The sequence below is a fragment of the Numenius arquata genome, chromosome 5 (genome assembly GCF_964106895.1).
Source record: "Numenius arquata chromosome 5, bNumArq3.hap1.1, whole genome shotgun sequence".
Taxonomy (NCBI): Eukaryota; Metazoa; Chordata; class Aves; order Charadriiformes; family Scolopacidae; genus Numenius; species Numenius arquata.
The window spans coordinates 45,262,566-45,277,030 of NC_133580.1; the positions used below are offsets into that span (position 1 = coordinate 45,262,566).

At 62.0% G+C, this 14,465-nt stretch overlaps 1 protein-coding gene across 1 annotated transcript; it reads right to left on the reverse strand.

Moving 5' to 3' along the window:
• Nucleotides 1–1,780: 1,780 nt before the first annotated feature.
• On the reverse strand, nucleotides 1,781–6,812 carry RNF145 (ring finger protein 145). Its single transcript, XM_074147752.1, has 10 exons — nucleotides 6,644–6,812; nucleotides 5,258–5,366; nucleotides 5,090–5,181; nucleotides 4,579–4,814; nucleotides 4,054–4,229; nucleotides 3,760–3,900; nucleotides 3,353–3,535; nucleotides 2,943–3,090; nucleotides 2,399–2,755; nucleotides 1,781–2,293 (listed from the first exon to the last, which is right to left on the reverse strand). Exons 1-10 carry the CDS (start codon nucleotides 6,810–6,812, stop codon nucleotides 1,781–1,783), a joined length of 2,124 nt encoding a protein of 707 aa, XP_074003853.1.
• Between the last annotated feature and the right edge of the window lie 7,653 nt (nucleotides 6,813–14,465).

Below are 14,465 nucleotides of genomic sequence, written 5' to 3' on the forward strand. Positions count from 1 at the left end.
TGCACACTGCCCTCTCGCTCATACCCCGCGTGGGGGCTCTGCAACCTGTCCCCCAACTCAATGCCATGCTGTGCCCTTTTCGCTCTGGCCACACAGCCCCAGGGCTGCCACAGCACCTACATGGGGCTCTGCAGACAGACCACCCCACGGGGCTCAGCAGCAGGGGCTGAGCCCACCCAACAGCCCCTGCTGCCCCCTGGAGCCTCCATCCTGATGTCCATCCGTCCGTGCCCTCGTCCATCCTGTTGTCCATCCATCCATGACCTTATCCCACCCAGATACCCCAGCGACAGGCACCACTGAAAGAACCACAGCTCCTGCTGTGGGGGGAGTGGGGAGCTGGGGGGGACCTGCTCCCTGCCCCCCTTATCTCCCATTTCCAGGCAGCACTGGGCTGAGCTGTGCCAGGGGATTTGGGTCCCTCCGCTGGGACTGGCTCCGTGGGGAGCCGTGTTCCCTGGTGCGGCTCCGGTAATGGGCCCTAATGGAGGCAGTGTGGCCGAGCGCTGGGGGGGGCAGCAGTGCTGGCGGGGGCTGCCCCCACTCACGGCTGGGGGTGAGGGGGAATGCTCAGGGCCTCTCATTCTGGCCATCCCACAGCAAACCCCTGTGGGGCTAAGCAGTGGGGTGGGATCTGCTGCACCCACTGCCCAGGGGCACCTGCAGGGACCCCCACAGCCCCCCACGACCACCACCTGCTTGCTGTGGGCACAGGGGCACTGGGGAGTGATCCAGAGGGGCCTGGGGGTAGCAGGGGGGACTGGAGGATGGGGCACGGGGTGGGGCAGGGATTCTTGTTCCCACTTCCCTCCCCCCAGATGAATTTTATGGATGGGCTTCTCCTTCCCTTCGGCTAATGGGCTGCAGGACCCATGGGAGCCACTGCGTTAGGGTAAGTGCAGGGTGGGGCCGAGCTGGAATGGGGGGAGCACACTTACCACCTCCCTTGGGACCCCCCTTCCCCTGCAGGCAGCACCGATGCTGCTGGGAGGGCTGGGTCCCTGCCACAGTGGGGAGCTGGGGACCCCCACACAGCCGGGATCCAGCCCCCAAACCTCCCCTCCTGTGGGGCTGGGGCTGAACATGGGGAGGATGGCGACCCCGGGCAGGGCTGGCCCCATCCCCAGTCTCTCCTGGGCTGGAGAGGAACCCTGCAGTCCCCTGTTGGCACAGGCACACGGAAAGGGGTTTGGCAGCAGAGCTGGGAAAGGTGACCCATGCCAGACCCACACTGAGCTCCTGTCAGACCCACACCAAGCCTATGCCATCCTGTGCCAGACCCATGCCATCCCACACCAGACTCATGCCAAGCCCCTGCCATCCCACAGCAGACCCATGCCACCCCACATCCATGCCAAGCCAAGGCCATCCCCCCAGATCCACCCCCCTCCCAGGACCACCCCAAAAACCCACCAAGCCCCCCTCGCCAAGCCACCCGGCGCGTTCCACCCATGCCATCTAGTGGGATAAGGCTAGAAGACAGCTGGGCTCCCACCATGCACCCGTTGGGTGCCCACCCTTCCTATGCCCCACAGCACCCCAGGGACACGCTGGGTACATGCCACCATGCTGGCATAGGGCACTGTCCCGGCGTGGGGTGGGCAAGATGCGCAGCCCCGGCCCTTGGGAGCAGCCACATCAGCTCCAGCTTTATTGCAAAATGAGTCTGTGGGGATGCGGGCACTCGGGGACGCTGGTGCCACACGGGGTCCCAGCCCCGCCTGCTGCTGGCACGGCCCCCACAGAGGGACCCCAGCACTGGGGGCAGCAGTCTGCGGTGCTAAGAGGGGTGGGGGCCACTGTGGGAGTCCCCACTGTCCCTTACGCAGAGCTCTGGGCTGGCAAAAGTGTCCAGGCTGGTGGGTGAGGGGGACGGGGGCTGCATGTCCTGGTCACTGGAGCGAGGGTCCCCGTGGGGCTGTGGGATGGCACTCGCTTCTTGTTTCTGGGAGGTGGGGGCGTCGGGATGAGCCGGGTGGTGGGGGCCAAGGTCCTCAGCCCCATTGTCCTGAGCAGCCCCACTGTCCCCCTGGGCTGGGACCACGCCGGGCAGCCCGTCCTCCTGGGGCTGAGCTGGGGCTGGGCTCGCAGCACCTCCTCTGTTCCCCAGCACCTCGTCCCCACTTGCTGGTGCTGGCCGAGCTGCCCTCTCCGTGCCAGGATCCTCCTCGGTGGCCACCCGTGTGACTTGCTGGTGGCACATGGGGCACGTGTCCTGCACGTAGAGCCACTTGCGGAGGCAGGCGGCGTGGAAGAAGTGACTGCAGGGGGTGATGACGGCCACCTGCATGTCCTGCGGGCAGGGAGAAGACGTCACCCAGCGGGCAGGGGACCCCCGGAGCTGCCAGAGCAGGGTCCCCTGGCACTGCAGGGGTGGCAGCAAGGGGAGGGGGCTGACCTGGAAGCAGATGGCACAGACATCATTGTGGTCCCGCAGCTGCCCGCCCGTGGCCCGGGGCAGGGAGTTGATCTTCTTGGCAGCCTCACGGCGCAGCAGAAAGCTCCTCCAGCCCGACTGAGCGCGCAGCCAGACATTGAAGTAGGAATGGATGATGATGACGGAGGCGCCCATCCAGCTCCATTCTCCAAAGAGGGACTCCCAGGTGCCATAGCCCACCACGCAGACAGCCACCAGGAACTCCAGCACCCGGCTCACCGCGTTCACGCAGTAGATGATCTCATCCATCCGCTCCAGCGGTGTGTCCTGGAGCAGCTCCACCATGAAGAGGGCGTAGATGAAGAGGGTGCCCATCACCTGGCAGGCAGCAGGAGGGAGCCTTGTTGACGGTGGCCGGATGGCAGATTGCACATCCCCACCCAGTGTCACTGGTCGGGGCTGGGGGAGGGTGATTGGGGCAGGGTTGTGGGCATGGGATGGGCAGGTCTGCCCATCCGGGGGGGTCCAGTGAGACCCCAGTCAGGGAGAGCCAGAGCTGCCATACCTGCAGAGAAGTGAGCATGCAGCTGGAGACCAGGATGAGCAGCCAGAAATCCAGGTGGAAGAAGTGGGCGATCTTGTAGGCCATGAAGCAAGGGAAAACCAGCAAGAAGAGGCACATACTGACGCCGCGGAAATGCTTCCAGGGGCTCCTAGGGGAGGCACAGCTCAGCGGGGCCATGCCCACCCTGGGAGCAGCACCCACCCCCCCGGGACCCCATGCTCCAGCCCCCTCCTCCTGCACTAATTCTGCCCAAAAATGGGCAGTGAGGACCCGAGGTGGAAGGAGCACATGGAGGGTATGGGACCCGGCCTGGGTCTTCCCCAAGGCAAGTGGGGAGGACCCCCACTGCTCCTCCCCACTGCCTCCCAGCATGAGGGGCCGGATCCTGCTGCTCTTCCTTCTCCCGGTACCTGTTGCGGGAGGCTCCCAGGGCCAGCACAATGGGATCAGCTATCTCGATCATGGACTGCAGCGTGGAAGTCACCACGATGAAGAGGATGATGCTGAGGAGGAAGGTCCGCTGGAGGATCTGCAGGTCGAGCAGCCCTGTCTGCAGCGCCAGCAGCAGCAGCGTCACACCCTCCGTCACACCCCTGCAAGGAGCGGGGTGTGAGGCTGGCAGCCACAGGCATGCCCCACATGGCACCGCGTGTGCCATGCCCTGGTCACCCCTTGGGGACGTGCCCCTGTCCCCAGATCCCTCACGACACTCCCATCCTCCCCACCTTGTGCTGGGATCCTGCAGGCAAACTGGGCTGGGAGGAGGGATGCCTGCCCGTGCCCCCCTGCCTGCCCGTGCCACCTGCCGTGGGCTCACCTGTGCATGACGTTGCCATTCTGGAAGGCGCTGAAGCCCAGCAGGTAAAACTTGCAGAGGCTGAGGACACCCAGGGCGAGGTAGGAGACGGTGAAGGTGAGGCCCACGAGGGAGTAGGGGGTGCTGCAGCACTCAGCCGCGCTGCAATGGAGCCCAGGATGAGCATGGATGCTGGCAGGAGCCGACAGGGGCCAGACAGCACCAACTGGAGCCCCAGCCCCTCCTCATCCTCCTCCCACAGCCATGCTGGAGGAAGGTTGAGCTCCCCCAGGTCCTGCCTGCCCCAGTCCCTACCTGCTGAGGAGGAGAAAGAGGAGGCCCTGCTGGGCCAGGGGGCTGCTGGAGGAGGTGAGGAAGGAGGAGAGCCGGAGGGAGAAGAGCGCCAGCCAGAAGACGAGGAAGAGGAGCGGGACGGCCAGCTGGCTCCAGAGGGACACTGCCAGTGCGACCAGCCGGTACACCTCCAGCGCCTGCGGGGAAAGGACGCTCAGCAGGGCTGCCCCCCATCCCGCCCCACACGTGGGGGACAAAGAGGGTGCAGAGCCATGTGAGGGGACAGCCCTGCAGCAGACTGTGAATCAAGGCAGGCTCACCATGGGAGACCCCATCCTGGAGCCCCTCACCCTGCAGGCCCTGTCCCGCAGCCCCTCATCCTGCAGCCCCCACCCCCACGGCCCCCCATCCTGCAGCTCTCTGCCCTGCAGCCTCCCACCCTGCAGCCCCCCGTCCCACTGCCCACCACCCTGCAGCCCTCTGCCCTGCAACCCTCTGCCCCACAGCCCACAGTCCCCCATCTTGCAGCCCCCCATTCCCGCTCACCTGCACGACCTCCTGGCAGGCGGTGGCGGCCAGCTGGAAGGGGACAAGGATGTGGGAAGTGAGGACGTAGAGGACCTCCAGGGCGGTGAGGACGACGGCGAAGGTGTTGACGATGGGCAGGGTTTGGAGGGGGAGGCTGCAGAGACGAGCCAGCACCGGCAGCAGCGGGGCCCCGAACAGCCATGGCCGCCTGCTCCTCATCAGGAGGGAGCAGAGGGTGCACAGGCAGAGCTGGCCTGCAGAGGGGACAGGGACATTTGGGCACGTGGGAGGATGTGGGACCCCCCCGTGTCCCCTCCCTGGCTCCCCTGGCACAGCCACCTTGCACGGGCACCATCACACTGAGCAGTGCAGACAATCTGGTGCAGCCAAGCCATCATCACCCAACATACCCTCCCACGGGTGATGGCTCCCACAGCCAGGTCAGCACAGGAGACCCCCACCCTGCACAGTGCCACCCCCTGCCCCCTGACAGGGGACACTGGGGGAGGCTGGGACCCCCCCGGCTCACCTGCAAGGGCAGTGGCGAAGCGGCTGAGCGCTGCGGGGTCGCTGTACACGGCGCCCTGGAAGCCATGCTCCAGCTCACGGCGGACGTAGTCCCTGTGGGGACAGAGGGTCAGCCCCCAGCCACCCCCCTGCACCTCGGCACGGCCACCCCCGGCCCCCCCGGGCTCACCTGGTTGCCATGTGGCCTGCAGTGAGCAGCAGGGCGGTGAGGAGGTGGAGGTAGAGCTTCACCAGGGACCGCACCGGCAGCATCAGCACCACCAGGCACAGTAGGTGGCCTGTGGAGGAGGGGGACAGAGGGGTGAGATGGCCCCACTGAGCCCCCAGCCCGGCCGAGACCCTCCTCCAGCCAGGTAGCCCCTGTCAGTGACGCGGTTGTCACCACTCATGGTGCTGGGCTGGTGTGGGCAAGACGGGGCTGTGCAAGGAGCACCTCCTGGCCCCAGGGCACACAGCTGCCCCCCTGTCCAGGACACAATGCTCGGGACACAGCCTGGCCCACTGTCCCTGGGGACAGCCCAACATCGAGCAGGTGTCAGCAGGGGCTGGGGCGGCAAGACCCACACAGCCATCCCTCGGGGTGTCCCCAGGGACAGTGAGGACACCCCAAGGTGCATCCCCAGCCTGGCCAGGGCCTGGGTGTCCCATCGTGTCCCCACCGTGGCCATCCCTTGGGGTGTCCTCTCCCTGTCCCCAACCTGGCCATCCCTTGGGACGTCCCCTCATGTCCCCAACCTGTCCATCACCTGCATGTTCCCTTGTGTCCCAAACCCATCCATGCCTTGGGGTACCTCCTTGTGTACCCAGCACTGCCAACCACTGGGTGTCAACACCGTGTCCCCAGCCTGGCCACACCTTGGGGTCTCCCCTCCATGTCCCCAACCTTGCCAGGTGCTAGGGTGTCCCAACCTTGCCAGGCCCTGGGGTATCTCCACTGTGTCCCCAACCTGGCCATTCTCTGGGGCGTTCCCTTGTGTCCGCAACATGGCCATCCCCTGTGTCCCCCATCATGTCCCCAACATGGTCATCCCTTGAGGTGTCCCCTCATGGCCCCAACAGGGCCCCACTATGTCCCCAACCTGGCCAAGGGCTGGGGTGTCCCCACTGTAATCCCAACCTGTCCATCCCCTGGGGTGTTCCCACCCTGGCCATCCCTTGGTATGTACCCTCGTGTCCCCAGCTTGGCCATGCCATGAGATGTTCCTAACCTGTCTGTCCCTGAGGGCGCCCCCTTTTGTCCCCAACCTGTCTATCCCCTGCATGTCCATCATGTCCCCAACGTGGCCATCCCTTGAGATGTCCCCTCATGTCCCCAACCTGTTCATCCCTGTGGTGTCCCCACCGTGTCCTCAACCTGGCCATCCCTTAGGATGTCCCCACCGTGTCCCCAACCTGTCCATCCCCTGTTGTGTCCCCATCGTGGCCATCCCTTGGGACGTGCCCTTATGTCCCCAACCTGGCCATGCCATGAGGTGTCCCCAGCTTGTCCATCCCTGGGGTGTCCCCGGCCTGGCCCGCCCCAGGGGGCCCCCCCGCGTCCCGCCGCAGCCCTCACCCAGGCAGTAGGCGCCCCGGAGGGCGGGGGGCCGCAGGAGGGGGGGGTCCCCGCGGCGGGGCCGCAGCAGGTCGCCCAGGGCCGCCGCGTCCCAGCGGTACAGCAGGTCCAGCAGCGCCAGCGCCGGCACCCGCAGTGCCACGTTGGCCACCGCCTCCAGCCGCGCCATGGCCCGCGGGGCGGGGGGTCCCCGCGTCCCGCAGCCCCCCCGGGGGGACAGGGGGGACCCCCCGGCGCTGCCCTGGCCGCCTCCTCCGGCCCGGCAGGGGGAGCCCGCCCCGCGCCCAGCAGGGGCCTGTCTGCCCGGCCGCCTCTCGCTGGGGGCCCGGACGCCTCCTGCCGGGGCGGGTCCCGCTCCCACTCCCGCTCCCACTCCCGCTCCCGCCGCCGCCGCAGCCGTTCCTGTCCCTCCGCCACTTTCGCTTTCTCCCGCCCCGCCCCTACGCCCAGCGCGTAGCGGAGAGGCCTTGCGCCAGGGTGCTGCGCTGACGCCGTGGCCGCCATCTTAGAAGAGGGCACAGAGCTCGCTCTTCCTCTACGTGATCTGCCATCTTGGCTAAGGGCAATGCGCGGGCCGCGGGGAAGGCACGGCCATCTTGGCGAGGGGCGAGGCCCCCTGCGGTGACGTCACTCCCGCCGCCCCGCCCAGCCCCGTGTCAGCCATCTTGGGTGCGGGCAGACGGTGAGGGCAGGCTCCGGCCGCCATTTTGATAAGGGAATTGGCGACTGGGGGGGGCGTTGCAGGGTGCTGTGGGAGGCGGGGGTCCCCGGGGGAGGATGGGGTCCCCTGCCCCCAGGGGGTCAGCTGGGGGCCTCGAAGATTGTCGTGGAGCCTGACCTGAGATCCCTTGGGATCAGGTGGGGTCCTCTGGCATCAGCTGGGGCCCTCTGGGGTGAGGTGGGGTCCTTTGGGGTCGGCTGAGGTAGACTGGGCTCAAACTGGGGCCCTCTGGCATCGGGGAGGTCACCTGGGGGGGACGGACTGGTGTCCTTTGGTATCAGCTGGGGCTGGGGGCTCCACTGGGAATATCTGGGGTCCTGGGGGTGGGCTTGGGCTGGCGGGGGAGGTATATGCCCCCAGGCCCTTGGGCTGAGCAGCAGGATGTGGCCGGGAAAGGGTAGGCAAGGCATCCCTGGGTGTCCCCATGCACGAGGGACCCCAGAGACCCCAGACTGCCACAGGGAGATCCCCAGAGACCCCAGACTGCCACAGGGAGACCCCCTCAGACCTCAGACTGCTTTTGCATGTGGGTGCCCGTGGCTGGGTGCTGTGGGTGCTTTATAAACTCGGGACTGATCTTTAATCGTAAATTTAGGAAGCAAGGCAGGAGCTGAAAGCACACAGAAATCCCAGTGCAGAGCTGCTGCCATGGCATGGGGACATCCCAGGCACATCCCGTCATCGTCCTCTCCTGGCTGCCCTTCGCTGATGCTACTGCGGGGGTCTGGTGCCCCAGGGAATTGCTCGGGTCAGGTGGGGACAGGGATGGTTGAAGCTCAAGCAGAGATGTGTGTCCCACAGTGCGAGAGCGTGTGTGCAGCTCCCTTCACCAGGCTGGGGGGGGACATCTTTTGAGCGCTGCAGCTGCAGCCTGTCCCCCCGAATGCTTTTATCAGCAAGTCTCCCATGGGTGAAGCTGATTTTACACCCTGCTGTACTGGGAAGCAGAGCCGCAGGCACAGCCCACACTGCTGGAGGGGGTGTGTGCTCCCCCACGGGGCTTTCCTCCTCCCAGTTAAGCGCAGGATGGTTTGAGGTGGAGCACCCAGTTTGGCCCAGTTTAGCACTTTCCTGCTGGGCCTTTTCTAGGTGGAATTTTGCTGTTAGAGACAGCAGCTGGTCACCCTCCACTTTGGGTTCATCTCTTCCTTTTTTCCCTGGGGAAGAGGATGGGACTGGGACAGACCTTCCCAGCAGCAGGACTCTGAGCCCTGCTTCCCGTTGGGATCCCACGTGGCCCATTTCTCCTGGGTTTGACTCTATGCCCACCTGGGGCGAAGGGAGACGCTAGGCAGGCGTGGGCTCCTCCATGCACCCAGGCAACCCCAGCGAGAAGCCAGACCTCGGAGTTAATCAGCTTGGGTAATATTTGCAAGGATTTCCTAAATTACTCTTTCCACTGCATGTACGTCTGCACAGGTCCTTGGGGACAGTCATCAGGGCCAGCTTGTCTCTGGGAATTGCCTGTCACCCGTGCAGGTGACATCCTGAGTGGCACTAACTAATTGCTCGCTTGATGGAGCTTCGGAGGAGGGGACTTGTGCCCTGGCTTGGGATGGTGGCTCCTGCAGATAGCGCTGGTGAGACAGCCCAGTTAGGGAAACCTGTGTGACCAGAGCGGTGGGTGACAGCAAGAGCTGCCCTCCAACCCTGTCACTGCTCTATGCTCCCTCAGTGATCCCCAGGCACTTGGTCTGTGCCTCAGTTTCCCCATGGGGCAGCAGGGATTGCATGGCTCCTGCATCCCACTGGCAGGAAGGACCAGCTTTTGGTGCCAGGGCTCCAGGGAGGAGCCGGGGCTGACAGCACCCATGGAGGGACTGTCCTGCTCACAGTGACCACGGACCCATGGGCACAGAGATGGATGGGTGGGCACACAGATGGTCTGATGGGCACATGGATGGACCAATGGGCACATGGATCAATGGATGGTCCATTGAGCACACAGATGGACTGATGGACACAGAGATGGTACAGGGAGAACATGGATGGACCCATGAGCACACAGATGGACTGATGGGCACAGGGATGGATGGATGGGCACAGGGATGGACCGATGGGCACATGGATTAATGGATGGTCCATTGGGCACACAGATGGACTGATGGGCACAGGAAGAACATAGATGGACCCATGAGCACACGGATGGACTGGTGTTCCTGTGGGCCACCAACACATGGTCCTGTGGGCACACAGACAGACTGATGGGCACACGGATGGTCTTATGGGCATAGGGATGGATGGGTGGGCACATGGATGGACCAATGGGCACATGGATCAATGGGTGGTCCATTGGGCACACAGATGGACTGATGGGCACATGGGTGGTCCAGTGGGAACATGGTTGGACCAATGAGCACACAAATGGACTAATGGGCTCAGGTGGTCTGATGGGCACAGAGATGAACCAATGGGCTCACAGATGGACTAATGGGCAGACAGGTAGTCTAAAGGGCACATGGATGGACCAATGGGCCATCCCATCCCAGGACACCACGTGGGAGCATCCCTGCTCAGAGCAGCCTGAAATTGCTTCCCCAGCCCCAAAAGAACTCCACCTTACAACAAGCAGCTGCATTGGCCCTGACTTCCCCACCCTCCCCAGCTCCCAGGTCTGCACCCAGCCAGATCAGAGCACCCACCCTGCTTCGGCTCCCACCCCATGCCACATGGTCCTCTCACCAGCTCTGAACAGGGCTTGTCCCCTCGCAAGGTACCACCGGGGCACCTCCAGGCCATGGCACCCTGCCGTGAGGTGCAGGATCTCCTGGGTGGGAGGGTGCTGCCATTTGGCTTTGGCTTCAGGTAATGAGGTGAGACACCCGTCTGAGGCCATGTTGGGTTGGGTTAGATGGCATTGGGTTGGAATAGATTAGATCAGAACTGGAAACACACCCAGCAGAAGGAGGGAAGGACGGACAGATGGGTGTGTGGATGGGTGGATGGAGGGATGGATGGATGGGTAGAGGGAGGGAGGGAGGGAGGGAGGGATGGATGGATGAAGGCAGGGGTGCTATGGGGTGCAGATGATCTTCCCAGCAGAGCCCCAGGACAAGGTTTGCTCTTCCAGCTCCTCATCAGAAAGCGAGCTGAGTCAATTTGGAGTGGCTGGGCCAGAGGTGGGTGCAGGCAGCAGGGGTGCAGGGAAGGTTTGGGTAAACCCTGCATGCAGAGAGAAGCATGGGGTGATGAGTGTGCCTGCAACTTTCCTGTTTGGGGACAACACACAGGCACCATCCTGTTTTGAAGGAATTTTTCACTATTTGGCATTATTTTTTCTCTGTTTCATGCTCTGGTTTAGGTCTGTAGCCTGCAGTGAGGGCTCCTGCCTGCAGCCTGGGCTCCTGCCTGCTCCTGCAAAGCTGATCTTGAATCACTTGGGGGTTTTCTGCTCCCCAATGAGCAGATGGACAGTTGCCCGGACAGGATCGCTGCCCAGTTTGGGAAAAGCCCTGGGGATCTCCTGTTGACAGGAGCCATCTCTGTCCATAGCTCCCACATCTCCTGCGGGGACTGCCCCTCGGTTATCAAACCAGGGCTGCTCCCTGCCTTCAAGCCTGCCTGGAGGTGCCTGCTGCTGTCACCGATAGATAAGGGATGGGGACATTGGGCCAGACTCCAGCATGATGCTCCCCAACAGGGACTGTCTGTCCCCTGCCTGTTCCCTGATGTTATCATATAATGTCATGATATCATGATGGTATCACGATAGCATCTCTTGATGCTATCACGGGATGTCTCTCTTATTTGTCAACAGTCTTGGGAGTCTGGAGAGGTCCCAGTTAACTGGAAGCTGGCAAATGTTCTCCAAATTTTCAAGAAGTGAAAGAAGGAATACCCTGGTAATTACATCCTGTTAGTCTTACTTCAGTGCCTGGTAAAATGATGGTGAAGGTTATTCTGTGGGTGACTGAAAACCTCTTGAGAGACAACACAGTCATTGGTCAGAGCCAGCATGGGTTCATGAGGAGAAAGTCCTGCTTAACCAACTTAATTTCCTTTTATGATGAGATCACCCATCTGATTGACCAAGGGAAGTCAGTAGACGTGGGGCCTTTTGGATTTTAGCAAAGCTTTTGATACCATCTCTCACAGTGTCCTTCCGGGCACAATGTCCAGCACACAGCTAGCCAAGTTCATGATACATTGGGTGAGAAATTGGCTGAGGGGTCAGGCTCAAAGGGTAATGGCAAATGGGGTCACATCAGGCTGGCGGCCAGTCACCAGTGGGGTTCTTCAGGCTATTTAATGCTTTTATAAATGATCTGGATACAGGAATTGAATGTACATTAAGTAAGTTTGCTGATGATGCTAAACAAGGAGGAGCTGTGGACTTCCTCGAGGGTAGAGAGGCCTTACAGAGGGATCTGGATAGGCCACAGAGCTGGGCAAGCCCTGCTCCTCTCCCCGCTCCTTGCAGTGCGATGGACAAGATGATCCCCATGGGTCTCTTCCAACTCGAGATGTTCTATGAGTCTGTGATTCACCGCTTGTGCAACACGCAGATGAGCCAGCTTCCTTCCTCTTCCCAGCTGTTTCGTCTTCCTCTGGACACTTCTGCAGCATCATCCAGCCTCTTGGTGATGGGTGTTGGGGGTGGTGTTGTCAGCCCAGACTCACCCCGTTTCATAACATCACAAAACCCGGCCACATCCTCCCATCTCCTGAGGTCCCATCAGCTCCAAATGGGCGAGCGCCTCTGTCCGACGCTGCTCATGGATTTGGTGGTGCTGTATCCCTGAAAAACTTTATGAAAACATAGGTAGGAAAATCCCTGTTAAGTGAGAACGATCAAATTGTGTTGACAGAGAAGCAAAGCACAGCCCAATAAATTAAATGTTGTTGTTACGTCCATGTGTAGAATCATAGAATAGCTCAGGTTGGAAGGGACCCATGAGAATCATCGAGTCCAACTCCCTGCTCCTCACAAGAATACCTAAAACTAAACCATATGACTAAGAGCATCGTTCAGATGCTCTTTGAATGCTGGCAGGGTTGGTGCTGTGACCACCTCCCTGAGGAGCCTGTTCCAGGGACCGACCATCCACTCAGTGAAGAACCTTTTCCTAATGTCCAATCTAAGCAGAGAACCTTTATGGACTGGAAGCCCAGCTGAGAAAGGCAGAGTAGACCTACAGCATTGGTGAGCAGAGAAGGATGCTGGCAGTGTCTACAAGATGCCAAGGAATACCAGAGAGGCTGCAGGTCTCTGCCAGGGCAGAAAACACAATCGCAGTAAGGGGAGAATTCGGTTAATCCCAGGGAGACTCACAAATGTGAAACCAGGTTCGACGGGGAAATGATGCTCAAGGTCCCACGTAGGACCCCTCCCTGCACCGTGTCCACTTAACTAAAGAGAAGGGCACTTAAATGGGAAAAATATGTTAAAAGGAAATTAAATGGAGCAGCTGAAAGGGTGAGGGCTTGCAGGCAAGGTGGAGAACTTGGAGAACAGCTGTCTGTGGCTGCAGGGACCCTTGGCTGCGGACCCTCACTGTCCTGGTGCACCTGGGGCTGCCTCCAATTTAGGGCCGGCAGCCGGCTCCAAGCTGATGGCAGCTCAACTGGAGCTCAGGGGGTGCCAGGGATGGGGATGGCACTGTCACCACAGCCAGTGGTGGCCGAGACAGGGGATTGTCCATGCCCTGGGTAGGGGGAGCAGGGAAGGGGAAGAGCAGGGAGGAGAAGGATTGAAGGTCTGCCCGTTGCTGGGCCGCCAGCGCAGTGGCAGAGGACAGACCCGTGCCCGAGGGGCGCAGGTGTGGCTGGGCAGAAACGCGCCTCTGGGTTTTTTGGCAATTCCTGCATTTGCTGGGAAAATGTTGTTGCTGCACATTAGAAGCTATTCCCAGTGTCTGTGTTAAGCATGATGATGTTTTGGGCTGAAATGGGGAAAAAAACCCCGAACCCAAAAACCAGACGTATGAAATGCCACATCCTGTTGTTTCCGGAGCAGGGCGTGGGCAGCTGGGAGCCCGGGGAGGTCTGTGCCACTGGCGGTGGTACTGGGTGTGCTGCTGCAGCGCCTGGGGTCGGTGCTGGGAGAAGCTGGGTGGCCCCAAGCAGACCCCATGGCAGCAGGCACAGACCTCCCCTTTGGGGTTCACCTCCAGTGGGGAGCTCCAGCCCACACCAGGAGGTGCCTGTCGCAGTCCCCAGCACAGTCCGGGCACACGCTGCTTCCCCCAGTGCCGGAGGGCAGCTCCCCACTCCCAATTCAGCATGGATCCTGTCAGGATAGTGACTGTCCTGGGCATCCATCCTCAGGCCCTCCGCGTGGCTTCCCAGCCAGGCAGAGCGCTGCCCGTGCACATCGCCAGTGTAATAGTGATGATGAGGAAGATGATGATGATAACAGGGATTCAAGGCTTCCTCCAGTGTTTCTGTGTCTGAGGATGGGAAACACTAATTGCAATTGTTCTAAGTGCTTTGGGACAAAACTACAGGGTCAGGGTCAGGGGTTGGGAGTCCAGGGGCCAGGACACGTTTGTGTGCCCTGCGTGGAGGGCTGTCCCCAGACAATGCCACTCGGGGTGGGGGAACATGTGTGACGCCCTGGCTGGAAGCAGGAACCGGCACCCACAAGCTGTTGCGAGAGTTTGGCTGCCAGGTTCTCTTTCCTGGCATTTCGGGCTGCCCTCGCTGGTGTGTGCTGAGGCTCTGGCAGGAAGGAGCTCCTTGTGCTGCGCCGGCTGCCGGGATGGACACAGCGGGGCCAGACCTGTACGAGAGACTACAGATCCACTACCCACCCAGCCCCAGTCGAGGTAAGCCCTGTCCTGCTGGGATGCTGTGGGCAGGAGCTGGCTGAGCACCTTCCTTCCCCAGCCCAGCTCCTCTCTCAGCAGTGTCAGGGTCCCCTGGGTTGGCTCAGACCCGGCTGTGGCCACCTCTGTCTTCTCTCCCGCAGAGCCGGCACCTGGATCTCCTCCGGCTGCATCCCGCTGGACACTGGGCACCGTCCTGGCTGTGGGCATGGGGGTGGTTCTGGTGGCCACCCTGGCAACCCTCATCACCCTGCGTAAGTGCCGCCGGGGGGGGGGGCAGCAGTGATGCCTGGCAGGAGCCAGGAGCAAGCAGGAGCCCACGGGCATCCCTGGC

What these genes read in the sequence shown, in the direction of transcription:
- RNF145 (XM_074147752.1), bottom strand. Translation starts at nt 6,812, where the DNA reads ATGGCGCGGCTGGAGGCGGTGGCCAACGTGGCACTGCGGGTGCCGGCG. An exon ending in CCTGCCAGGAGGTCGTGCAG is followed by an intron (nt 4,230 to 4,578) that starts GTGAGCGGGAAT and finishes CTTTCCCCGCAG; the next exon opens with GCGCTGGAGGTGTACCGGCT. An exon ending in TCTGTGCCATCTGCTTCCAG is followed by an intron (nt 2,294 to 2,398) that starts GTCAGCCCCCTC and finishes CCCTGCCCGCAG; the next exon opens with GACATGCAGGTGGCCGTCAT.